The sequence below is a fragment of the Parus major genome, chromosome 3 (genome assembly GCF_001522545.3).
Source record: "Parus major isolate Abel chromosome 3, Parus_major1.1, whole genome shotgun sequence".
NCBI classification, from domain to species: Eukaryota; Metazoa; Chordata; class Aves; order Passeriformes; family Paridae; genus Parus; species Parus major.
In genome coordinates this window covers 77262630-77288634 of record NC_031770.1, presented here as the reverse complement: position 1 = coordinate 77288634, position 26005 = coordinate 77262630, and the positions used below count along the sequence as shown (strand labels likewise).

The window sequence follows — 26005 nt, the reverse complement described above, 5'->3', positions numbered from 1 at the left end:
ACTTGAAACATATCCAAAGACTGGCTTGAAACTTTATTACTAGCAGGACTGTAATAAATACTTCTCTTAAGCTTGTTCATATATATGAGAATTTATGTATAATAAGGTTTAAATTTTCTTTAGTAAATAAAACCACATATGAAACATTCAGTTCAACACATTATGTATATTTCTGGTATAATTAAAAGACAACAGCTCTGGGTAAATAATTATATTACATATTTATAACTATTGCAAGAATAGACATGTTTTGCATAATCTTCAAATTTTAAAAACAAGATATACAATTGAAAGTACTAGAAGAGGACATTCATATCTTTCAAAAGATTATTCAATCTTTCTTCCAAAAAATAAAAATCAAAATAATGCAAATAGTTTTCTGGCACCTACTTTCCTCACACAATCCTTTCCCCCTTCCACACACACAAAGCAGCATCACAACCAGTTTGTGTGTGTTTCACCTCTGGAAATGTGTCATAGCAAATAAAAGTGGTTACAAAATTGTACTCCTTCTAAATTAAAGAGTTCACCAGACACAAACATATAGTAGTGTTTCATTTTCCAATGTCAAATCTTATACTAACTTAGATGGGGTACTTATATGGGCATTTATGCCCCATAAAAATTTAATCAACCATTTTTTAAAAATCACCTTTTTCTAGTTTATAAATTACTCAAATTTAGTCCCATCCCAAGTGCCTTAATTCCTAATATTCCACTGCACTGTTTCTCCAAGTATCTAGTGGGCACTCAATTAAAACTCACACCTTACATGTCCAGCTTCAGTTTTCTTACAAGCAATGTATCCGTAGGTAAATTAACATTCATAAGGATTTAAGCGTAAATACAAAAAGTAATCTTTGTAAACAGTTCTCATGTCATAGCCAATACAGAATGTTCAGTGAAGCAGTCAAGTCACTGCTGTTAGGACAAACAACCTTATAATTCAAACACATACTCGTTAGCCAAACATATTCTACGAAATATGAGAGCTGCCAGGGCAAAGGTCAGCAGGACAATGAGCACAGTCGACCCCGTGTGGTTGGTGTTGACTCTCGGCTGCTGTGCCCGGTTGAAGTCGGTTGAAGTTGGGGCCCGTCTCTGGCTCTGCTGCTGCGCACGGCGCTGCCGAGGACTCATCGAGGTGGTGGTGCTGGACACGGCTGGAGCACGCTCCTGGCCAGCTGCAGCACCGCTATTCTGAGTTTCAGACTAAAAAAGAAAGGTTGAGAGCCGTCAGACAATACAGTATGTAAGATTAGCAAGAGATAAAATCGTAAGGACTAAAATGTGCCATTCAGATAACTGTTCATAGATGTCACTAATAGTTACAAGACTGTTACAGCTGGTTGTTTCTATCCATACACTATCCTGAGTAGAAGTATATTTCAAGCTGAAGATCAGCAGTTCTATAGACAAGAGAAGGCTGAAGGAAGTCTGTCAAACCATATCTGTGTTAGAGATTGCAAGTATCTTTGTCTAGGATTTGTTTTAACTCCTTACTGTTCAAGAAATCTTTAAAAATCCTCTGGATAGTTAAATCTCTGAGGATTTGCAATGTCACCTATACTGAAGGGGAAACAAGATGGGGAAGCCAAAAGAAGGATGGAGAGAAGTCCAAGAACTGCAATTAAGCAATGCTGCAGTGTTTCCTGTGGACAGCTGGGTCCAGAAGTCTGTTCTGATCATCACCACTGAAAACACAAAACAAAAATCCTAACCACAAACCAGCGACCTACCGGTCCCAGTGTGTTCCCTAGCACAGTGCGTGTGCAGGCACTTACCTATTGCCCTCTACTGGTCAAACTCGGTCTGACATTAAAAGTACTCAAAAATAAGCTTGGGCAAATGATGTTCTGCTCATAAGAATTTTATGCTGAAGAAAACAAGTCTCAATCTCATGAACTAGAAAATATGACATCGGATCTTCCACCAGACTAATCCTGCCTGCAATACTAAAAAGTTCAAACTTCCAACATTTAATATTAAGAACAGTGATACAGCAGAGTCATTAGAAATAAGCATTTTGACAAGGTTCAATAAAGCTCTGAAAAAAACCTGCAGGTTTTTAAATTTTTAAGTCTTATTTTCAGCCCTTAGAAAATAATGTTGTTTTTTTTTTTAAGAAAATTGCTTTACTTAAAGCAATTTGAAGCCATTTTCCAGAGTTAGCTTTCTCCCACTTTCCTTCTAAAAGATTATTATTACAGCAGGTAAAACTAGAATTCTGGACATTTTAGATTTGTTTCCAAAGCCTTTTAATGGACACAATATCCATAACCTTAAGCATCGCTTCAGCCATCTACTACATCCATTAAAGATTACCTTTCCACATGACCAAATAGGGAATGCCCTCAACTGCTTATCAGGTTTGACAATCCACAAGACAGTCAATAATGCTTGGTCTTGTGACTTTGTGTGTGGACAAATAATTCAAAATTTTCACCTAGTCGATGATTTGTTTTGCCCAGGGAAGAGGCCTTCCATTCCTACCTCCTCATCAGTAGTATTTCCCACTGTTTATCACTGGCAAGGAAGTACTGATGCAATTACTTGCCACATTTGACAGCTAGCCTGTTTACACAGGCGTCTTGCCTAAATAAGCGAAGCAGCTTGGGTAGCTTCAAAGAAAAATGTTTTTAAAATATACATTTTATCAGCAGAGACAGCCAAGAATACCACAAGCAGCCTGTCATGATTTCCAGTACACTGCAGAAGTAATTCTGCTTCTCACTTGAAAGCTCCTTATGCCAAGGAAAATAAAGTCTTGGGGAAGCCAAGTATTTGAAGAATGAAGTTCCTAGATTTGTCTACACTGCCATCATCCAGAAGGTGAGAGGGAGAGAAGTGAATTCAGGACACAAGAACTACCCAATCAATAAGCAGTGTTTCTCTTCTTCAGTTTTTAAAGATACAAAGAAGTCTAGCAATATTCCTAATCCTTCATCCTACTAACAAAATTAACTAGCACTGACTGTCACATGCATCTCAATACTGCAAAACTTAAATTTAAAAATAAAACAGAAAGGCCCTGTTCTGAACAGAACAAGGTGTCATACACTGACATGAACAGATCTGTGATTCAAGAGAAATCTCACTTAGAATTTCAAGGCTTTTAAGGTATTTTTCTGAGGAAATTACAGATGGATTGGGACAGCAGCAGACCAACGCTTCACCCAAAGCTCAGCTAATGCACCACCTTGGGATTCCCAACATTATCAATGGCCAACTATTACCAGACATGCAGAAGAAAGCAGTGATCATGACCCAGTATAAATTTGGGTCCAGGTGCTACAGTATCTTAAATAATAGATATAGATAAGACATAGGTAAGATAGACTATTTTGTTTGTTTGAAGACTTAATCATTAAGAATCCCAAAAGTGGCAGATGGCTGCACTATAAAAAAAATTAAAAAATCACAATCATCTACTCTTCAACTTAATGGCAAGCCTTTGAACTCTTCATAAGAACATATTATAAGATTTTTAGACTAACACAACACCTCACGTGACACAATTTCCATTGCTTCTGCCAAACCATACTGGAAATGTGGATGAGACTAAAAATGGAAATATTCAATAATAATTATATTTTAGGCATATTTAGCATCTGATCTTTACAGACATGTAATACATGTCACATTATTACATACTATTTATATTACAATGTGTCATATTATTTCCGAAGCTTCTGAAGCTGTTAGGACTGATAGAAAGCTTTGCTCCAAGGACATCTGAACAATTATTTGATGAATAAGCTATTTCAGTAAAATGTATTTATATCAGAACTAACAAAAACTTATATCATCTAACAAAATGCAAGTAAGGAAATCTATATCATGTTCAGTCTACTGAAGAATGGTAGAATTCATTGCATCCATTATATCTCCAGGCCATTATTTTAAAAATTTTTATCAGAATACTAGATGAATTAAATCATCATCTTAGAAATTATGTTTAAAAAATACAGCAAACTCAGAAACTTAGAATCATATAAATCCTCTGGGTTACTGAAACCTCTTTCACTTATACTAACAGTCTGTGGAGAGATGCAGAAATCAGGATAGGTGAAATACTTGTCTGTACAACTTTCAACTGAAGAAATGCTGCAGTTTGACACAGCATGGCTTAATGGCTAATGAAAAATGTCTATTTCTAATGAATCAAAGTTGGGCCAAGAACTCTCAGCTGTCAAGACATTTAAAATGGTTGCTGTAGTATTACGAAACTCAGGCATCACTTAACAGAAATAAAGGGAAACACTTTTTACCAATATATCATTCAGAATTTATGATTAAAGGTAAGGGCTTTTATATATCTTACACATTAGAAGACAGCCTCATTTTCTGACAGAAGCCTCCATCAGCTTAAGAGTAGCTGGATTCAGTTACCCTGTTTATTCTATCACCTCTCAATGTTTCATCCAGCCACTATTATCAGTGCAGATCACTACTATAGGATATTGTTTAGTAACAGGTGTTAATAACTGAGGCTTAATGTATTCCCAAGTTATCAGAAAACAGCCTAGCTACAGTTTTATCTTGTTACTTAATAAAGCTCATCAAGCATCAACTTTATTCATTAGCTATAAACCCCAAGGTGGGACATCATTCCTTATCAATACACCAGATGTACTGCTACAGGTTTGTTGGGAGTTCAGACACCCATAATCCACACAGATTTAGCCAGTGCAGTCAGGGGAAGATGGAGAAATGCAGCTTACCAGCCTCTGCTGCTGAGTAAATTGCAGCACTCTCCAGCCTCTAGCAACAAGTCCTACAGATCAGTTTTGGTAGGCAACCACTGGACCCCCGTCCAACCTGAGCATCTATAATATATTCCTTCAAAAACATTGTTCTGCTCAGATGTGGAAGGATTTCACCTTAATACTATGGGCAATTACTTTTATCAAACTTCTAGCAGCAGTACCTTGCTTGCACTTTGAATACTCAAACAAGAATAATGTACCATTACTTTGCCTTGAATAGACATCAACAACTACTACAAATAATAATATTTTTTAAAAATAGTATTGTCAGAAGTAGTCTAGTCAGAGGTATTCTCTGCACGGGGTTCAGACCCCTCAGAAGTACTATGCTGCATAATGCCTTGTTTTATTAATGCTAAAGACTGCTCTCTGTAGCTCTGTATCCTTTTATAAAAGTTGATGTGGCAGCATTTTCCAGAGCAGCATTGCTTGTTTCCTTGTTCTTATGCTGTTGTTCTCTTTGCCTTGCACCTGGCAAACCTTGATAACGTTGAGACAAGTTCTCTTGGGAAACAGCTCTCACTGGCATGAGAACCAATCTCCTCCCCTCCTTCAAAGATCAGTCGTTTAAAGGCTGGATAAATATTCTCTAATAATACAGGCACATAAAACTTAACAGCCAATGTGCAACATCTGCATCAGTGTTGCACACTCCAGTCAGTACTAACAGGACAGTGAATGGAAACTACTACTGCTGGTCTAGCAAAAAGACAACAGAAGGTGGGGAGGAAGGGAAGTGACCTGGAAGATGTGGTCATGCAGGGAAAGCCTGGAAGTCAAGAGCTCTGAGTGCACCTCTCCCACAGCACAAACACATCCAGGCAGCAATTATACAGTAAGTATTTTCAAAGGGCAACAATCTGTAAGACTGAAGTACTGAGTAACACAATGACAGCCAAAACATAAACAACAGTTTCAAACTGGGTTTTGAAATCTGAAAAACATATGCTTAATGGAAATACTGTGAGACTCGGTCCTTCTTTAGTCAGTGAGGCTATAACCCTCTCCCTAGGTAAAAGCTGACAGAAGGGAGAGCTAACAGAACTTAATAAAGCAGAATTAGGTCTTTACACAACAAGAACTCAATAAACTGATTTTACACACACAAGAAACCCAGCTGAGTAGAAAAGATCTGAGGTTTACATGGGTACTCTTTCACACCTCTAAGCAGATCAAGGCCTAGATTGCCCTACTTTGAAAATACTTCTATTACCTTTCACATGAATAAGAACACAAAAATAGCAAGCTCAAATTCCTTAAAATAGTCTTTCCTGTTACACATTTCTTTCTTCCACAGTGTGGCTATTTTCCACTACTGAATGGCTCCAGATAATTCCTAAGACTCAAAATGTGACAGTTCAGAAACACAGGTGTTGGCTCAAACTAAAACTAACAACCCTGAATATTAGTTCAATTCCTTAAAACATGAACTCACTTATCATTTACAGTTAATCACATATATGAGTATTTTTATATTTTAAATTTACATACATTTATATGCTTATATGTTTAAAGGTCTCATTTCCCATGGGAATTTTCTGAAAATTAAATTAATCATTAATTATTAAATCAGTATAACTGATAAAAAACAATTTTCTTAAAAATATGATTAATTTTAAAGTGCCTCTCCTCAAGAAAATGCCAGCAATGCCTTGGTGTATCAGCTCTTTCTACTATATTAGCCAGGATTAGTAGTAAGAAGAATATAATAAAATGGTTTATTAAATCCTGAACAATCTAGAAAAACGCTTATTGTGGGGGAAAAATTATGCTATTAGCATGTTTGTATTTCTACATAGCTTGAAAATATATTACAAACACACAACAGATGTTATTGGGCATGTTGTAGGTTTTTTAACCAGTCTGCAGCCCCATCCTCTCTAAAAAAGGCAGCTTAGCTGGGATTTGCCTGCAATTTATCAGTGAATTTAGATTGCATTTGCAACAGTCATAACAGCAGCTGCCTTGGCCCATCACCAGACCTCAGCCATTTCTGAAACCTTTATGTAAGCCCTACACCTAGCAGTATTAAAACGTGTCATATTTCAAATGGTAAGAATATTTTAGACTTACTTAAGAGGTTGTAAAACCCAAGAACATAGTACTGATTAATATTTAAAAGTTACAGGTTATCATTGAAACATTTTTTGCCTCTGGCTAAGAATTCTGTAGAAAAAACCTTGTGCTACATTATGCAGATAACAACTTTTCAGATACCATAAAGTTTTAATGAACACTTAATGTAATTAAAGGAAACACTGGGAAGAACTGCTAAAGGAACAATATTTATTGTTTTAAGAGAAGGCAGTGGTTGCTATTTCTAAAAATGATTCAGCATACTATTTGCTAATAGATTTTATAAAAAAGTATGCAGGAATTTCAGAATAAATATGTGAACTACATACTTTATTCAGGACTCCAATCAGCTTAAGAGGACCAATTTCATGTTCAGACTATGCCCAATAAAGCTCAAAGGTGGACCATACCATTGCAGTTGGTGGATCTGGGAACGCTCTAGCTGCGCTATCCTGCTGGGGCTCGCGTGAGGCAGCAGAGTGGTTCAGTCCTGATGTGTTTGAGGGTCCAGCATCAGACCTCCTGGATGAATTGACCTCTGCCTATAAGAAGCACATATATACACTTCACATACAAGATCAAAATTGCTCCAAAACAATTTGGCTTATTTTGAAATGTGTATTTTATTGTAGAGAATGAGGCTTACCAAAATGTAATAATCAGGTGTGCCAGTTGCATTTCAATCACACAGTAACAAGTTTAAGAAATTTTCATTCTTTAAAAATAAGGCTGCAAATGTGCAAACAAAGGTTTAAAAAACTATTTTGTGTGCACATAACAGATACAATGTTCAAAAAAAGCACAGATGTAGAGAGCAAAAAATAAAATCCTTTAGAAATCCAGGACATTATGCCAGAATAACACAATTTTTTTTGCATGTCTTTAAGACAATTCTTACCTCCTGTTGATAAAAGTGAAGTAGCATAGCCTGCTCCCCCACAGGACTAAGGAGCTTCTCATGAGTGCCAATGTAATGTGGTTCCAGTACCAAAGTTGCCTCATAGACAGAGTGGGCATATATGCATGACACAACACTGGGCTGCATATCCATACCAGTGTCCAGTATTTAAATTTCAGCACAGAGTAACAGAAAAAATACAAGTATTGTAATACTGCTTTCATATACATTTACATAATGTCTACTATGCATTATTTCCCAGAATTTAGGTTTCATGCTTAGGAAATCTGAGACAAGAGATCAGTAGGGACACACAGAGGAACACAAACTCCAGTATATACCAGCAATAATCTCTTGGGAATGGAAAAGGATATACCATCATAGTGCTGAACTGAAATACTTTTAAAATTTACACATGTCAAAAAAAATATGTAATGACCAGATCAGTTTTTATCAGTAAGCAAGTCACCTCCTAAATCATGTGTTTAGATCCCAATTTATTACAAAGACGACAGTTTCAAGTCTAGTGACTGTCTTCAAATGCAGACTTAAGTAGTGGTGGTAGTAGTAGCAAGAAATACAAACGGTGTATTAGAAAACAACCTGTTACGGTGATAACAAACTGGTAAGATCACAGTATAGTAGTCTTTCATGATACTATTTAGTGTGAGGAAATTAAGTTCACTGTCTCTTTATGTGTATCACCTCAAGAGAACCCAAAAAATACGGCACCAAAACAATCTGGAGATGGATTTAACACTTGAAAACTTAGAATCTGGCAACACTGCTTTCCCTTTGCACTTGACTATTATGAACTATAATATTAGACAGGAAAAGTTACTATTCAAATATGGATCAACACAGAATTATGAAACATTTAAACTGGAATGGACCTCTAGATGTCCCTGGTCCAACTCTCTCCAGAGTCATGTCCAGACTAATTCTGAGCATCTCCAAAGCTGGGGGTTCCAGAGTCTCTCTGGGTAGTCTGCTCCAGCAATTGACAACACTTGGGGTGAATCTTTGTTTCCTATATCCAATTGTAAGATCCCCAGAACCTGTGAGTACTGATTTTCATACTCCTGCTTCCTCCAAGATGAGCTCATTTCATCTTTAATCTCTATAAAGCAGAAATAAACGTGCATTTGATTTACTTTGGTTTATGAAAATACTGTCTGTTATCTAGACTGAAGTCAGACTAACATTCAAAAAATGCCAACATATTTGAACATAATGAGGATGAGCAGAGAATTAATTTTACTGAAAAATATGCCTTGTGATGGCAAGATGAAGGTAAACCATGCTGTTTTACAGTGATACATATGCTATTAGTAATTTATTTTTCTTTTCTCTTTTCCCTTTTCTAAGCAAAATGGAATTTCTGTTATAACATCTTAAATGCAGAAAAGTATTTGTAAACCAATATAAAACTGCTACAAAATATAATTTACTATTAAAACAGACAGGAACAAATGTGGATGCTCACAGAAGCAGGAAAATCGTAATGAGGTGTGTTGGGGTTCCCGCCCCGAATTTCATATTCCTATCTCAATACCCCACAGAGTTTTTTAAAAAGTTACCATCTTGTTTAAAGCTGATAAGAAACACAGTAACCATGGGATCATCTACACATAGTTAGGAGAACTCTTATTTAAGGATGACGCTAATGCAGAGATTGCTAGTATGTTTCCTAGTAGAGAGACTCTCAAAATACACATTCAATCAGCAATCTGATGTTAAATCTTACCCCATAAATTGACATGAAATGTATCCAAATGATTAAAAACGTCTTTATTTTCTGCTAGTAATTCATACTATTAGTTTATTACAAACACATCAATTGAACACCTCATCTTAACACCAAACAGGTAAGAAAGTCAAGCAAAGCAGAGAAGCAGGAAGCTTAAACTCCAACCCCTAAAATGTGATTTGAGAAGGGTAGAAAAATGCAACCAGAGGACAGAACTGATTTACCTTATTAAAAAAAAACCCCAAAACAACAAAAACCCACAATGGATGGTAAAAGGCTGTAGAAACCTAAGACTTTTGTACATTTTTTCCCCTGACAAGTGCTTGCTCTTAGGGGGTGGTGTCAAGTATATAGATACATAGAAAGCATCAATATTCTTTAAAGACTGATGTCTTTAACTCTTTAATTTTAAAACTGAAAAAGGTATGAAATGTAAGTTATGAGTTCTTTCTCTCTAAAGAAACTCAAAACCAAACTCTGGTATTTCTAGAATTTCTTTGATCAAGATTAGCAGTTATTACATAAAAATCAATCCTACAATTTTAAACTCTCATATATTGTAAAAAAGCAAGGAAAAGGCAATCTGTTGTTTCTTCAAGTAGCTCATATTTCAAACTCTGTCCCTGTTTTTCTCATCTTTGTAAGATACTTGGAAATGTTTTTATCATGTTATGGCACAGGAATATGGATGTCCTGCAAAACTGGCAGGAATTCTCAAAGAAGACAATCTTTACCTTCATGCTGCACACAAAGAAAGAGTAGCCTTTAGGACACTACTAGAAGAACATGGGTGACAAAAGGGGACATAATGGCAGCCCTGACCTTAGTGAGGATGCGTTCTGCACTAATGCCACACTGTCGTAATGTAATCGTAGCTCCCTGCCCTCATGCACAGTAGTCTTCCTTAGTGGCTGATTTAAGAGTTTAGTGGAAAACCCAGTGAAAAACAACACTGTGCATGCAAGACATGCAATTCTCTAAGGAATGTATTTGTCTAAACAAACCTTGCTTTCACTGAAACACAAGCTAGAGAACACATTTTTCCGTCACAGCAACTTCCACACCAGAGTTCAACTTTCAGTATCTTCAGATAGTAGCAGAGTAGTTCAAAAGAATTTGCAACCATTTTTCAGTAGTAATATGTTTTATTCCTTCCATAAACCAAAAGGAAAAAAAAAAATCACAAAGGTAAAAAATTTAGGTTAGCTTTGCCCAAACTTTCCTCACACTCTTATGGTAAGACTAATTCTGGAAAATTTAATCAAGTTATTAGTGTCTGAAAATGTGGAAGTAAAAGTAACATAGGCAGTTTTTACCACAGTGGTCACCACTACAATTAAAACTAATCAATCAATGCTTGAAATACACAACAAATTTCAAGACATCCATTCTTATTTTTCTCTTTCAGACTGTACTGAGAAAACAGGCTTCCACGTAGCAATTTATGATGGTTTTCGGACATGATGAATGTTTCTGTGATTTACAAATTTTTCCTCAGTATTTTTTTTTCTAATTCTATACAAGAGAGATAAAAGCTTAAACAGTGACTTTACCTTGAAGCTAATTTGTCTGGCAAGCTCTTTAGCCTCCTTGTCCGCCTGGCTTGACACACTTCCAGATGTCAGTGGTAAGAGGGCTGTCTTCATAGATGTGCCACACATTTCACAACAGAAGTCTTGTGACCTGCCCACAAATTACATAGCTCAGAATAGCATGTTCTCAGTGTTCCTGTGTGCTTGTTTAAATAAACTATTTGCAGAACAATCCACAGAAAGACAAGTGGGGGCAAGGCCAGTAGCTTAGAAACACTTCCCTCTGCCTCAAATCACACTATCTTGAAAAAGTATGTTGAGAATTACCTCTATTACTAACACAAATTCTCTCATGTAATTTAGGAAAGTATTTACAACTGACCAAAATATCACTATTATTTATACTTTATTATTAATTTCTTACAATTAGAATACTTATATCAGCAGCAAATAAAAATTATAAATGATAAAGATTTAACTATCATTACAAATGTTATACTGGACCCAGGAGCTTGCACCTCCAATCCAGGAATTTCAGCTTCTTCAGAACATTACCTTCCCACATCATCTCTCTATGGGGCACACTGCAGGCGGTTCTCCAGGCCAGTGAGGAACCACAGAGACTTGACAGCACAGTATCAAGATCAACCCATCCCACAGACCCACTCCTGTTACTGAATGCCACTGAAAAGAGCCTGGCTCTGCCTTTTTTACAACTTCCTTTCATATAATCATATACATGGATATGATCCCCTGAACCTTTTCTTCTCCAGGCGGAACACTCCCAGCTCTTTTACTATTTCCATGTACAAAACATGTTCCAGCCCCTCAATCACCTTTGTGGCACTGCACTGAATTTGTTCCAGGATGTCCTTATCTTTCTTGTATTCTAATCTGATCACAGCCCCACCTGAACCCAGCATTTCTGATGTCTCACCAGTGCTGAGTACTGAAGAAGGATCACTTCCCTTGACCTGCTGGCAATGCTCCTACTCATGCTACCCAGCACACCATCAGCCTTCTTTGCTGCAAGGGCACACTGCTGCCTCGTGATCAGCTTAGTGACCACCAGAATCTTCCCTTCCCTTCCAAGCTCCCTTCTAGTCAGCTGGTGTTATTCATCTCCAGGGGCAGGACTTTTCTCTGACGTTCCTCCAGCCCACTGAGGCTCCTCTGGATGGCAGCACAGCTTTCTGGTGTATCAGGCACTGCTCCCAGTTTTGTATTACCAGCAAACTTGCTGAGAGTGCATCCTGTCCCAGTATCCAGGTCATTAATGACACTGACTGAATATCACTGGCACCAGGAATACACCAACAGTGACCAGGCCTGCAACTGGATTTAGCAGAACAGGCAGCTTAGCCAGTTCTTAATCCACCTTACTGTACCCACCTACCTAGACTGTACTTCATGACTGAGGATAAGGGAAAGGATACCAAAAGCCTTGCTGAAGTCCCTATAAACAACAACCACTGTCTTCCCTTTGTCCACTAAAGCTAATAATTTCATCACAGACACAAACCTAATCTTAAGTTAATTTCCTAAAGATCATTTAGAAGAAGTTGCTTCAGAATTTTGAAATAATTTCATTATTACTATTTCCTTAAAGACAATTATGCATTATTATTTTGGTTCTTTTCTCCCCCACTTAGTATCAAACTCCATCATACCCACTTCCTCTCCATGCTGCAATTAGTACTCTATCACAATGTTACTTGAATTTCAGACAAACCTCTAATATGACCACACAATGCTGGAAGGAATGGAGTGCTCTCAATATATTTTGACTGCAAGTTCCAAGTTTGCACAATATTCAGAGAAAAAAGTGACTACATACACAAGATATCAAACTTGTTTTATTTGGAATAAATGCAAGAGAACAGACTGAAGTAGCTTATTTTCTACTCAATGCATTATCCTAGAAGTGAGCGAATGTAAATGTACCTACAATAGCAAACTTAGCACTTACTTCTTTGCAAGAGCTCTTCTTTCTTCTGGTGTGTAATCTAGAGATCCAATTGCTCCTTCACCTTTGGTTGGCATGAATCCAATGATGGCTAGTAAAGCTGTTCTTACTAAAATGGGAAAACAGAGATATAAACAAAGTGGCAGAAATAACAGTTACATAATCTCATTCCACAATCAAGAAAGTTGCATTTCTGACTGCAAAACTTCTTTCTGCCAAGTCTGAATTTCCTACAAACAGCACTGGTTTGGAGTTGGGTTTTTTTTGGTACACTGCAAGGCTTTCTGAATTTTAACATCACACTGTAAACAAAGAAAAGGCCAGCAGCCGACAGAGAAGAAAAAATCAAGTGTCACAAAAATGTTGCATTAAGGTGAGCGTTCCACACTCTAAAAACAATTTAAAAAGGTAAAGCAGAACTAACATATAAAAAGGCAGGGGTGGGGGGGAAGGGGAGAAGGGGAGCAGGACAAGAGGAAGAAGATAAGGTTCACAGGGAATTCTTCTTTTTGCATCTGTTTTATATTAGACATTAATTTTGCAATTTATTGTACACATGCTCAGAGCTTTTCTTTTTTGCAAAGTATTGCAGAATTTGTTCCTTTTATGTCATCATAATAGGGGAAGGAGCTCACTTAAAATATTAATAACTGCTTTTAACAAAATTGTCATCTGAAGCATCTCTTTTGACAACATCTGTACTTGGAATTTGTTTTACAGAAGTAATTAAATTCAAGAATTCAGGACACTTTGCTAACAGATTTGGTAAATATATACCACATCAAAATAAGTACCACAGGAAAGAGACAGGATATTTGCAACTACTTAGAAACATAGTATTTTCTACTTCTTAAAAAAACATAAGAGATTTAAAAAAAGTTGAAGAGAGGCCCGCTAAAAAACTCCTAATATCTTACCAATAGATTTTAAAAGTGAAACTGATATAGAAATAATTGATGTACTGTACTCAGTAAAACTAAAATTACTTGAACATAAGCATATTGCCTTGGATGAACTGTGCCAGCTCTCAATTTCTGTGATAACAGTATTTTTAAAAATAAAGATAGAGAAGACTCATTTATTCTGAACTCAGACCACATTATCTTTCCTCTCAGCTCAGAACCACAGCATTAGAACTGAAAACTCCCCTCTATTAACATTCAAGCTGGCTTAGTGATCATGCAAAAACAGGGTAAAGTAACAGGCTTTATTTTGATAAGAACAATTTTAAACAAAACACACAAAGAACATTCTAAGAAGTCTGAAAATTCTTAATGCTCATGTATCCAAGTAAAGAAGAGCTTACCATCACCCCTCAGTTTCTAAGCCCTGGCATTTACTTAGTATAATTTCCAAATCATTCAATTTCACTCTTTTTATGACCTTACATTCGACAGATTGTCCTACAATTCTACACCCTCAAAATCTATCTCCTTTTCCACTATAAACATTCTTCATGAGTTGTTTTTTTTTAGTTTAAAGAACAAGTTGTTTGACAGGGGTAACGTTTTTCAAGGAATTGTTACTTACTACTCCACGAAGGCTGCCATGTTTCAGGATGATGCCCTGAGATGCTTAAACAAATTTTCTTTCCCACTTCAAACCTGCCATTTGCCTTGAAAGGAAAAGGGAGGATACAATAAAACATACTAGAAGTTAACTCTTGAGCTTTGGTAAAAGTTGCAAAAATCATGATCAAAAGAATTCCATATGCAAACAATATGTGACATTTATAAAGTTATACTGCCAACCTCACAAAATTGGCATTCAGCTTGCTGAACACAGAACACTGTCATCTTACTCTATTAATGCATAAAGAAAATCTTCTACAAAACTATGCACAAAGGAAGGCCTTTGCCCCAAACTACAGGTCTGCTTTCTTATATCTGAGCAATGTTTTCAACAGAAAGAGGACCCATGGAAGGGAACAGAAGGTTAGACAATCACATCAGCAACGTGATTTCTCCCAGAGGAAAGAACTTCCATTTATTAGGCATAAAGCTTCATACAATTAGAGATTACCAAAATCATCTTACAAAACTTTGAATCTTCAATTATACTATACTGTGCCACTGTTCTTACAAAGTAACAATATGTTAAATGCCAAGAATCTCTGTCTCTCTACCTGTGATAAAATTGATAACATAAAAAGGAACAACTAGTAAGCATGCCTACTTACCGTCAGCAAAATAATGCTGGGTGGTTTCATGGGGTATTCAGGTGGTAGCACAATTCGCCCATGATAAATCCCTCCATCAAAATCTGAATCTGGAGGACCTCTAACAGTGAAGTGCCATTCAAAAAGATTATCCTAAAATGGTCCCATCAATGGAAGAAGGGGGGGGGGGAAGAAAAGAAAGAAAAGAACAAAGAAAAAAAGAGTGGTCATCACAGAAATGGACGACTCAATGCCATTTTCTTGAATAAGAGCAGGCTGAAGAAACAGTACACAGGCAGAAGTTTTAAGAAGCCAAAATGAAATTGAGAGTTAAGAAAACACAGCACTAAGGATAAAGCGCTGTAGGTTTCTGGTAATTTACTTATGCAATAATTTGCCAAAACCCTCAAATTCATTATCCAAATTCCTTATACTAGCTGTATAAACTATGACCAGGGTTTTATTACCCAACAGATAGAAAACTGAGTCAATTAAGAGAAAACTGGATCTTTGCCTCAGTGAGCAATAATTTCTGGAGAACCAAGGGGAGACCTACACCAAGAAAGAACAGCCTCCCCAAAGCTCCTTCTGTGCCCAGTTCAACACAGGGATTTGACTCAAACCCTAGAGAATTCCTATTCTCCCTCCACCACCACCAACTTTGAAAGCGCTCCTGTGCCTTATTGCCCAACTTCGAAAGGTACAATTTGAAATCTAAAGTTTTATCGCCATTGGACATATAAATAACTTCTCTTGAAACATTTTCTCTTTGGGGCTTTGAGCTGCAATTTGTGTATCAGAACTTGTGCTGCCAACAACTTCCAAAATATTTACAAGCAGAACAACTACTGTTAGGACAGGAGCCCAAATGAGGCTTGCTGTCAGTGAATGAGATCCCTCAGCTAATGCTAAACACTGGTATTACAGCGTTGGGATGGCCCACCTAGCTACAGTTTTTCAAGTATAGGAGATAACTGTCAAGACTTCCAGCATTTCATCTGCCAGTGTTCTCTTCCCAGTGAGACATTGTTCTAATCCAGATATAAGATCTTCATGTAGGTTACAAATAATAACAAGAATTAAATCTCGTATTTCACCATAGGAAGGAGAAACAAGCTACAAATAAAAACTAGTAGACAATAAGGAATATTTTATAGCACCTAGGAACATGCATTATTATGTGAGCATGTTAAGCATGTTACACATTTCTGCAAACAGCTAAAAATCAAACCTCCCAACTGAATACCACAGAACACTGCCTTTTTTAACTAATCCAGTGAAATCAGAAGGGATTTCTGTTTAATATTCTAACCACCTCAGCCCAAAAACTTAACCAGGTGTTTAGACAATAAGCTACTCCTTAAGTAAAATCCCTCTTTCTTACAATGCATCCAGAATTGCACACATTTATGTTTTTCACATGTTTTCTTAAATGCAAAACATCAATCCTCAGGTATCACCTTAGGTTAAGTATTTCAATGAGCAACTCAGCAACTGAGCCAGATGTCAGGTTTGGTTACAAAAAGCTTGACTTAAATATTATTTCCATAGTCTTGGGAAAGAGATGGGGGAATAAACACACCCATGTTACAAAACTACTCAAGTGCAATATAAAACTGTTATTAAGTACTTTCACCAATAACTTGGAACTACAAGACCACTGAAGTTAAATTCTGCTGCTGATTTTCATCATAGGAAAAAAGAATGGTTCGCTATCATTTCAATACACACATTTTAAATATATATGCATTTTAGAGAAGTATATATTAATTAAGAGTATATGTGAATAAAACTGCATAATTACAAGCTCTTGCAAACATATAGAGAAACAAACCTCCAAAGGCTGTGCATGATAATGATCTGTAGGATCCTTCAGTTCTGCAGCCTCTTTCATCAAACGTTTGACAGCTGAAAAAGAAAGCATAAGACATGAAAATGAAGAAAATAACTTAATATGCATTGCACAGAAAAATACATAAAACATTTCTTGAAGAACTCTTTTCAGCCAACTAATCTTCTCCAGCATATTCCTGCTTCTTCACTGGAACTCATAATTCAAGACACTATATAATTACTTACAATGAATAAACCTTAAATGTGTTATACAAGCATAAAGTTATGAAAAATAAGTGCATGGTCACAAAGTTTCTCAACACTGAACACCCAGACTAAAGTAGTTTTATGTTAATAATTTGCACCTGACAGGAGGAAAAACATACCTATGATTAACAGTTTCAGACTACAAGATTTACAAGGCTAACAACATTGATATTTTATGATACAGGATGTGTGCATCTTTAACTGCTGAAAAGCTTTATCCTGACACCTCCCATGACAATTACATCACTACTCCCTTAGTTGATCAATGGGAGCTCAGAGTAACACCTGAGAGAAATCAACACACCACCAGTAAGAGGAGATGAAGTTTACATTTAGAGTTATTAGATTATATTAGATTTGAAAAGACATATCCCCAGCCAGAAAAATTTACCCAGGGCCTCTGCAGTTATAACCTGCCACTGAGTGTGAACATCCAGGTATTTTTCTATCATAAATTCAGGATAGTCATTAGTAACCTTCTCCAACCTTCCACTTCAGAAATACCAGCATCATCTGTATTTTCTGCATCTCCTTCCTGTGGCCACTTTTACAAGCTCTGTTACATCTCTTATACTTCAGGGGCCCTCAACTGCACTATACATTCACGTCTAATAGAAAACTCTAACCTCCCTGCAGAGTAATTTTCCTTCCAATCTACTGTGAAAAGTTATTTTCCTCCTTCACACTTTTGGACAGCTACAAACAATGGCTCAAAATCTGAGAATTTCACTTCTTACAATCCAAACAGAAAACCAATTATGTGGAAATTTGCTGCTGCCATAGGGAGGTGTCAATTAAACACCCTACAGATTCCACCAGATCACGTCACAGCTAGCAGCATTCAGACTCTGCTGAATAACAGGTTTTCTCTTTCATCTTCATTAAAGTTTACCAGTTCATTAGAGGGGAATAATAAGAAAAGCAGTCTGGACCCGAAAAGGCTTTGGAGCCAGCATTGCTTCACAGCCAACAAGGCTGGACACTTGCCTTTAGAAAGAGAGTGGCATGCACCAGGATGAGCTAGTTCAGGAGTGAGCACCCCATGAAGCAAAATGGTGACCATGAGAAAACAGATAATGTATGTAACAAAAACTATTAAATAAAGCCAGAGCAGTCATGGACAAGGCAGACAACTGTTACTGAGATTTCCCAGCTGAGAGACCAAGAAAGAAAAGAAATACATTCACCTATAACAGGATAATGTGCAGTCACCCATGTTCACCAAGGGAAAGCTATTAGAGCATAATACTATTCCACTCCTGAGGCACGAAACATAGCAAAAATTAATTTAGCACTTGTGTATCACAGAGATAATTTCCTTATAAGAAGTTTTCTGTATTAAGTAACCCAGGACATTTAAAAAATCTATCAGATTTTATCAGACCTAACTTCAGCCTTCCTTGAAGAGTTCAGAATATCTAAAGAGAGCCTACAAGCAAGATGGGAAAGGGACTTTTATAAGAGCATGTGGCAACAAGACAGGAGGAATGGCTTCAAACTGAAAGAGAGTAGACTCAGATTAGATATTAGGAAGAATTTCTTTCCTGTGAGGATGGTGAGGCGCTGGAAAAGTTATCCAGTGAAGTTGTGGATGCCCCATCCCTGGAAGCACTGAAGGTCAAGTTGGACAGACCTTTGAGCTGTGATCCAGCAGGAGGTGTCCCTGCCTGAGGCAGGGAGGCTGAACTACATGACCTTTAAAGATCCCTGCTAACCCAAACCATTTTGTCTTTCTCTTCCCACGTTGCTGAAAAATACCAACTGAGAGGCTTCAAAGAAAAGCCTGGAGCAGTAAAGGTTCATTCTGAGAATGTGTGATCCAGTGAAGAAAGCACAAAATTTGTTTCTTCTTTAAGCACTGCTGCAGTATTCATGAAACAGTTCCTCGTTTGGCTGCCAAAAACTGCAGTGAAAGAAACAAGTATAATTCACAAAGTGAATTATGCCTGCAACAAGTTATGGTATTTCAACCCACTTAAGTCACACTGAGTCACTGAGTAAACATTTGGCAATGGCAGTTCTGAAAAATCAGAACTGTTTGGGCCCATTTGAAATAAAGAATCACAGACTGTCAATAACGTCAAAGAGTATCGCTATTTCAGCCAAAACCAGAAAAGTCAAGATGCTGAATTTGCCTAAGACAGGTTTTAGAGACAAAATCAAGTTGTTTTTTAATATGACATAACCATCAGCCTGAAAAATAACCACACTTTCATAGATACACTCAGCAACACTTCATCAATATTCATGAAAATTAAATCCTGAGGAAATCAAGTTTCTGGACTAGATTACTGCAGTTTCCACCAAGCAGGAGATGTGGGAGCTCTCTACTGCTCTGTGGAGGAAAGACAGAATACTACAAGTCAGAGGCTCTGCCTGACAATCTGCCTCTTGTGTTACACTGAGCTTATCAAAATTTTCTGAAAAACAAAATACTGATATTAAAAATCTAAGAATAAAATTTAAAACCACCAGCTTGCTTTAGGATTGAGTGGTGGTGAAATAACAATTAATGATCAAAACTTGTACAACATATGCATATGTGATTTGTAGATTTATTTCTGCCCAAAACCAAGTCCAGTCAAATTCTACTTTGATCATCATTTACTTCAAGCTGCCCTGAAACTTGAGTTCACACAACTGCTTCTTTTGAATATATCTGCGGACCACATTCAACTACTCCTGCTATGTGCCCAGCCAGACAACTCTATACCTAGTGGCTGGGGAAACTTTCTGGACACAGAAAATGCAAGTGGTCACTCTTTGTAAACGTCACTGTAACTGCTTAAAGGGATGACAGGATTTGAACATTAGTGGTGTTTTCTTAGTAAATCATAATGCTTTTTCTTAAAAAAAAAAAAAAGTGTTTCTGTATGACAGTGTCTTCCTCAAGTGTGCAGCAACCTTTTCATTTTAAAATGAATTCTCAAACTTCAGCTTGAAATTTCAGTTCTACTGTTTGAAAAAGAAAGTACATAATGAACAGATAAATAATGGAATCCAGAAAAACTGGCATAAACTAGAGATCTCTCAATCTTTCAAGCTGATTTATCTAAGCTGGGAAAAGAAGAATAAAACAATCTGACAGCTTTTACTGCCTTGGCAAATGTTTCCTACCTTTTTATTTATGGCTGCTATTATTATTTTTTTCACTTTAAGCAAGATTTAGAGGCCTCCTCAGGAGAAATACAGAAGAAGTAGTAACTTTTTCCCTATGGCTCTGCTGACCAAAACAGCACAAGCAAGGATAAAATTTATTTACTGAATATAGGTTTTCCAATGAAAGTAAAACTCTCATAAAACCATTCATCTCACAGAAAAGTTTTATAACTACTCAGTCCACTTAAGCAATTAGTAAAACACAAGTCATCTTTGTTATACATTTTCTATTAATGAGGCTACTATCTACAATTAGGAAAAATATTAGACAGTAATGAGAGAAAAAAAATTTAAAATGAAATCACATAAACTATTTGAGACAAGCATCAAGTCCCTTCAATTACATGCATGTGTCATGGTTGACATTTTGGGAGGGTCTTCTCAAATCCAGCTGGTTTTGTTTTCTTTCTCCCTCCGCTTTATACCTGACCACTGAGCCAAGACAGCTTCACCCATGGCTGGTGTAACCATCGAGTGACTTCAGAGGTCACAGTGCAGTCACTCTGCATCACCAGTCTCCACAGCAGCCCAAAGTACCTGAGAGCCCAAACTGCATTGGCATTTAAAAGAAATTCTCATTTACTAAAGGGAATGTTTAAATTTCCTGTAAGGGAAAAATAACGGTGAATCACACTGTCAGTAGTTCCACTGCATAAAGAATGGATCACATCATTAAAAAAACCCATCAGGATTAGGTTTATGTGTAAAGTACCTAGAATTTCTTGTAAAATGACAACACTTGATGAGCTTTGACATTTTAAATAAAAAAAAAAGAGCAAACACTTTAAGTGGTATTGGTCATTGATGCATGTAAGAAAACATATTTAAAGCAAAGAGTTACAGTAGCTCTTTGATATGGAAAATAGTATTTTTTCAACGGTATTTTTTTTTCTGTACTATTTAGAGAATGGTTTATTAAATCTAAACATACAGCAGCTCTAATATGTTCACAGCAATCTGCATAGTGTCACTAGGACCTGTGTGTCACCTTGTGGATGTGATTCTCCTGGACAGCTTAGAACCTGTGAATGATGTGTGATCATTTGTGAACTAAAAATAATAGAAATAAATCCAAAACACAGCACTGAACTACCAACTAGGAAGAAAATTAACTCCATCCCAGACAAGACAAAGACATTCCCTTCCTTTGAGTTCTGCTACAAAATAAATGGAATCATTTGCCAAGAAACAGGCCAGCTGTTTTCCATCCTTAGGGTCTCAGATACATCCTTCCTTAAGACCCATAAGCCTCCTGAATATCTGCTTCACATCTTCACAGCCTCATGTACATTCTTTCACATGACCAACAAGCCTCCTGTACTCATATAAAGTACTAAAAACTACTAAAAAACAAAAAAAAACCTTTTAATTAGTCTTGTCTTGCTTTCCTCTCACCCTCAGAAACAGCCAGCCTTTAGTCCTCATTTCCCTCAGGGCAGCAGGAAGTACAGTACTCGTCTTGTAGTTGCAATTGAAAACAACTGTTCAGTCAACACAAAGGGAGGTAAAACTTAAAAAATGCAAGGTGCTTGTAGAACACAGCTAAGATCAAACAATGTCTTCAGCTTTAATAAATTTTTAACATCTGTTCAACTTTTTACTTTTAAACAATCCAGACTTACTTCATACACAGAAGGTACTAAGCAGCACAACAGCTACTGGCTATTTCCTATTAGTTCTGTTTTGTTAACAAAGAACTGAGGCATGCTTGTTGGCATGGAACACTTGTACGAAATATGCAGTGGAGAAAGAAGTACAGTTTGTAGGAGAAGCAGCAATCATATTGAAGATGACAGCTAAGAGGATTACAATCTCAGCATTGTTATGTTCCCTATGCCTCCAGGATCCCAAAGCAGTGCCCCGGGCAACAAATGCAGGACAGCACTGCCATGCTTCCCTCCAGGTGGTCTCCCTAGGCCTCCAGAGCCCTCACTAATCAAATTCTCGATGAGGTGATGGTCTGCTGAAAGCAAAACAAACTCTGACCCCCCAAAAATTAAAAAGCACAGTTGTTTGTGGGCTCTGTGTGAGGCACTCTAAGTAGTTGTTCATAATTCTTCAAGTGTCTGTGCTAATACCCAGTCAGACGCCTGGTCACAGCCTAAGAAAAAGCGAGACATTGTCACTACAAGAGCAGTGACTACAAGATTTAGTGTCTGATTTTACAGTAGGCTAAGGGTCACAGCTCTTGGGGGAAAAAAAAAAAGTAGAGAGATTATTCCAAGTATTATTCCAAGTCTTATAAATTTTAGAAAATAGGGATATTCCTGAGGCATGAAGAGGATGAAGTCTGTTCTTTAGTCAGCTGAGCTTTAATATTGATGGGAGAGGTTTATCAGCCATGTGGTAGCAGGCTGATATACATTGACTAATCCATTTTGAAATCCTAAGACAGAAAATAGCTTGCCCTTTTACAACTGCCAAAAATACACACAAAAATATGAAGCAACAGCTTACAAGGCTTTGCCTTATTGAAGCAATACAAAGAAGCCTAAAGTATGGAGTGTGACATTTCATCCCTTCCAAAATTAAATGTCTTTTTGGGAAGAAATAAAAAAGAAACTCAAGTTCATAGGTGGTGTGAGAAGACAGCATCAGGTGAATGCCCTAATGAGTCCTTGCTCTTACAGAGGGTAAGCAACAGGAGCTGCTTGGCCATCCCAGACTTCACTGGCCATGGCCTGTACCTATGGCAAACCAACATGGGCCAGAGTTGTGCTGCCTCTCACCAACAGACATGTGGTGTGCAGGGGAACAACTTGCTTCGTGTTGTGGAGAGTTACCATCTCTCAGATATGCTGGGATGAGCTAATTAGCTGTATGAACAGGGACAAGGAAGAAGATGAACACGTTACCTAGGAGCAATCAGCAGTAGGACAAAGATGTGTAGCAATATTGCTCTTTTCTGGTCTGCTTGAGAGCACTCAGAAAGTACAGCAATGGAGAGAACAACTGATCCACACTCATCAGTCTGGTCTAGCACATTCATGGAAGAGGGATCCAGGTATTAGCCACAGAGGCTCCTTCACAACTCTACAGAAGAATTTGGCTTAAAATAAAGATCAATAACGGCACATGTTTCTTTTAACAATATTTCCTATGTAAAATGTGTTTTCATCTACAACATTACATTAAAACAACTTATACTAAAACGGTTAGTAGGATTTGACCTTTTAAAAACTACTGACCAGACGAGGTCACCATTTGCAGTTTGCTCAAGTCCAAAAGCAGATTTCAACAGTAGAAGCCTCTTCTACAGGTACAAAATGATTACTTTTTCCGCTCTGTCTCAAGATAGCATGCTCCAAATCCCTAAAGCTGACCTAAAGGTTAGCAGCTTGGTTCTTCCTCTATTAAAGATAAAGCAACAACAAGGACAGCTACTCATTCAAAAGCCCTAGAGGGACTCAGCTCAGTTACTAAAGTAATCCCTTCAGTCCACAGATGACAGAACCCCTTGACATAGAAACTGTGGTAGACTTCTTTTTATGTATTTTGTATTTTAGTGCATTTACATAAATTAAAACCACCTTAATATTAGAATATTCTACAGTTCCATCGTAAGCCTGCAGTTGAATGGCAAGAGTAAGATACCACCGTTAAACTGCACATGTAACTGGAACAAGATAGGAATTTGTCAAACATACACAGAAACATGAAGTAATTGCATATGCTTATCTACCTGGTTAGCAAGTAAAGTGCCAGACTAAAAGCAGTGGCTATACATATCTACTGTCAACTCATTTTAATGGACAGCTGTTAAAGAAACAATATTTATTTAAAGCATTTGTTTATATTTATTCAACACCTTTTTGCCTGTCTGTTCACTGAATGATTTCAACATATCTTGACTATTGAAATCAAAGTTTTAAATCATTATAGAAATTTTTAAAAGTTATTTGTATAATTTACAAACTTTCACTATCTATATGGAAAGAAATAGTTTAATATATTAATATGTAACCAAAGATATTTAATTTGGAGAAATAATATTAAGCCATTGTATGAATTATTTATCTTTGCCACATAAAGTTCATTTTGCTATGGAGCAGCTGGTTCCAGCTGGTTTTCAGCACCAACAGGTGCTGAAAATCAATTCCAGTAAAGGTAATTTTCTCTTTAATATAGAGGGACAAGTAACAACAAAGAACACTTCTAAATTAAGCCACAAATATTTGTCCACTCCACCCAGATCCCAGGTGCTTGTCATACAGCACACCATCACTGTTTCCCATGACGTGGCAAACCACAAACAGTGGGCATGTTTGTGTGGCCTTATAAATTCACATATGCCACACATCCTGCATATCTCCCTAAAAAAAGTAATCCTTCCCGATATTTTAAATGACAACAAGTTCATAATTCGCTTAATGATCCTGCTTATCTTTCAGTTATGCAACTACACAACTTGGGTGTGACACTAAAGGACATAATTTTGCAGCAGACACATCATCCGCATGAGATATGTTTGTAAACAAGAGCGTCACTGACATTTTAAGGTACAGGTCATCATAACATTCAATTTCTCCCCACTTTTCATGCTGGTAACAGGACGGTATGATTAAAAAAATAAAGCCCCTATTCATCACAATAACATGAAGCTGATAATGCCTACTTCTCAACACTCGTTTAGGGGAAAGCAGGGGCAGGACAGCAACCCACACACAAACCCTACCAGCCCTTACAAGCTGCGAAAGAGGTTTTGCTTTGGCAGTGTCAGGCCTTCGGCTGTGCAAGCAGCTCCCGGGAGGTGAAGCCCTGGCACAGCCGGTCAGAGGCCGCTTCTCCAACACAGCCATACCGGGGGGACATGACTGTTTGCTTCCTAGGAATCAAAACCTTCCCTTCCAGCTCTGTTTCTCCACATCTCTTGAGGCGTCTCCCTCACTTCAAGGATGCAAAAGAAAACCCAGGAGTTATACGCATGAATTTTAACATGCAAACATGTGCAAACCAAACATGTGAACACAGACACGCAAGTAAATAGAGCCTGTACAGCAACACTTCTGCAAAACAAACTGACGCCACACAGGCCAAGTTACCCTTGGCAAGCCGTCCCCTCACACGCACCTATTCAGAGAGAAGGCGATGCCCGGGGCAACAGGGCACGGCCACCTGACTAAACATCCAAAGGTACGCTTCCACGAACCACCAACAATGCGTGGGCACACAGACACAGACCTGGCGGACAGGGTGTTGTGAACCGAAATGCAGCTCGGATGAAGGTTTCAACGCCATTGCACTGCGAAAGCGAACCGAACGCGGCCGGCCTCCGCCTGAACGCCGCCACCACCCCGGCGCAGGGATCCCACGGCCTCGGGCCCCGGCCCCTGGCCCTGCTTCCCGCCCCGGCCCCGGCCCCGGCCCCGGCCCCGGCCCCGAGCCCTCCGCGACCAGCGGCAGCCCCGAGGCGGGCACCCGTAAAGGCGCGACCACCGCCCGCGCCCGGCCCCACCGCCTACCCGGGCTCTTGAGGTTGTACCGGGCCTCCATGGCAGCGGGCACCGCTCGCTCCCTCCGCGGCGGCTCCGGCGGCGGGGGCAGGGGGCGGAGGAGGAAGGCCGGCCCCGGCCCAGCCCGCCTCGCCTCGGGACACT

General features: G+C 38.0%; 1 protein-coding gene across 2 annotated transcripts; it reads right to left on the bottom strand.

The window, feature by feature from the left end:
- Positions 1-12: 12 nt before the first annotated feature.
- On the bottom strand, positions 13-26005 carry UBE2J1 (ubiquitin conjugating enzyme E2 J1). Of its 2 annotated transcripts, none has more exons than XM_015622312.3 (8): positions 25871-26005; positions 16984-17057; positions 15171-15302; positions 14522-14606; positions 12995-13100; positions 11047-11176; positions 7256-7387; positions 13-1212 (listed from the first exon to the last, which is right to left on the bottom strand). In XM_015622312.3, the coding sequence occupies exons 1-8, from the start codon at positions 25899-25901 to the stop codon at positions 940-942; spliced, it is 963 nt and encodes a 320-aa protein (XP_015477798.1). In that variant the 5' UTR covers positions 25902-26005; the 3' UTR covers positions 13-939. The 2 variants fall into 2 exon arrangements, with proteins under 2 accessions (XP_015477798.1, XP_015477799.1); XM_015622313.3 differs by lacking the exon at positions 25871-26005 and adding an exon at positions 25590-25614.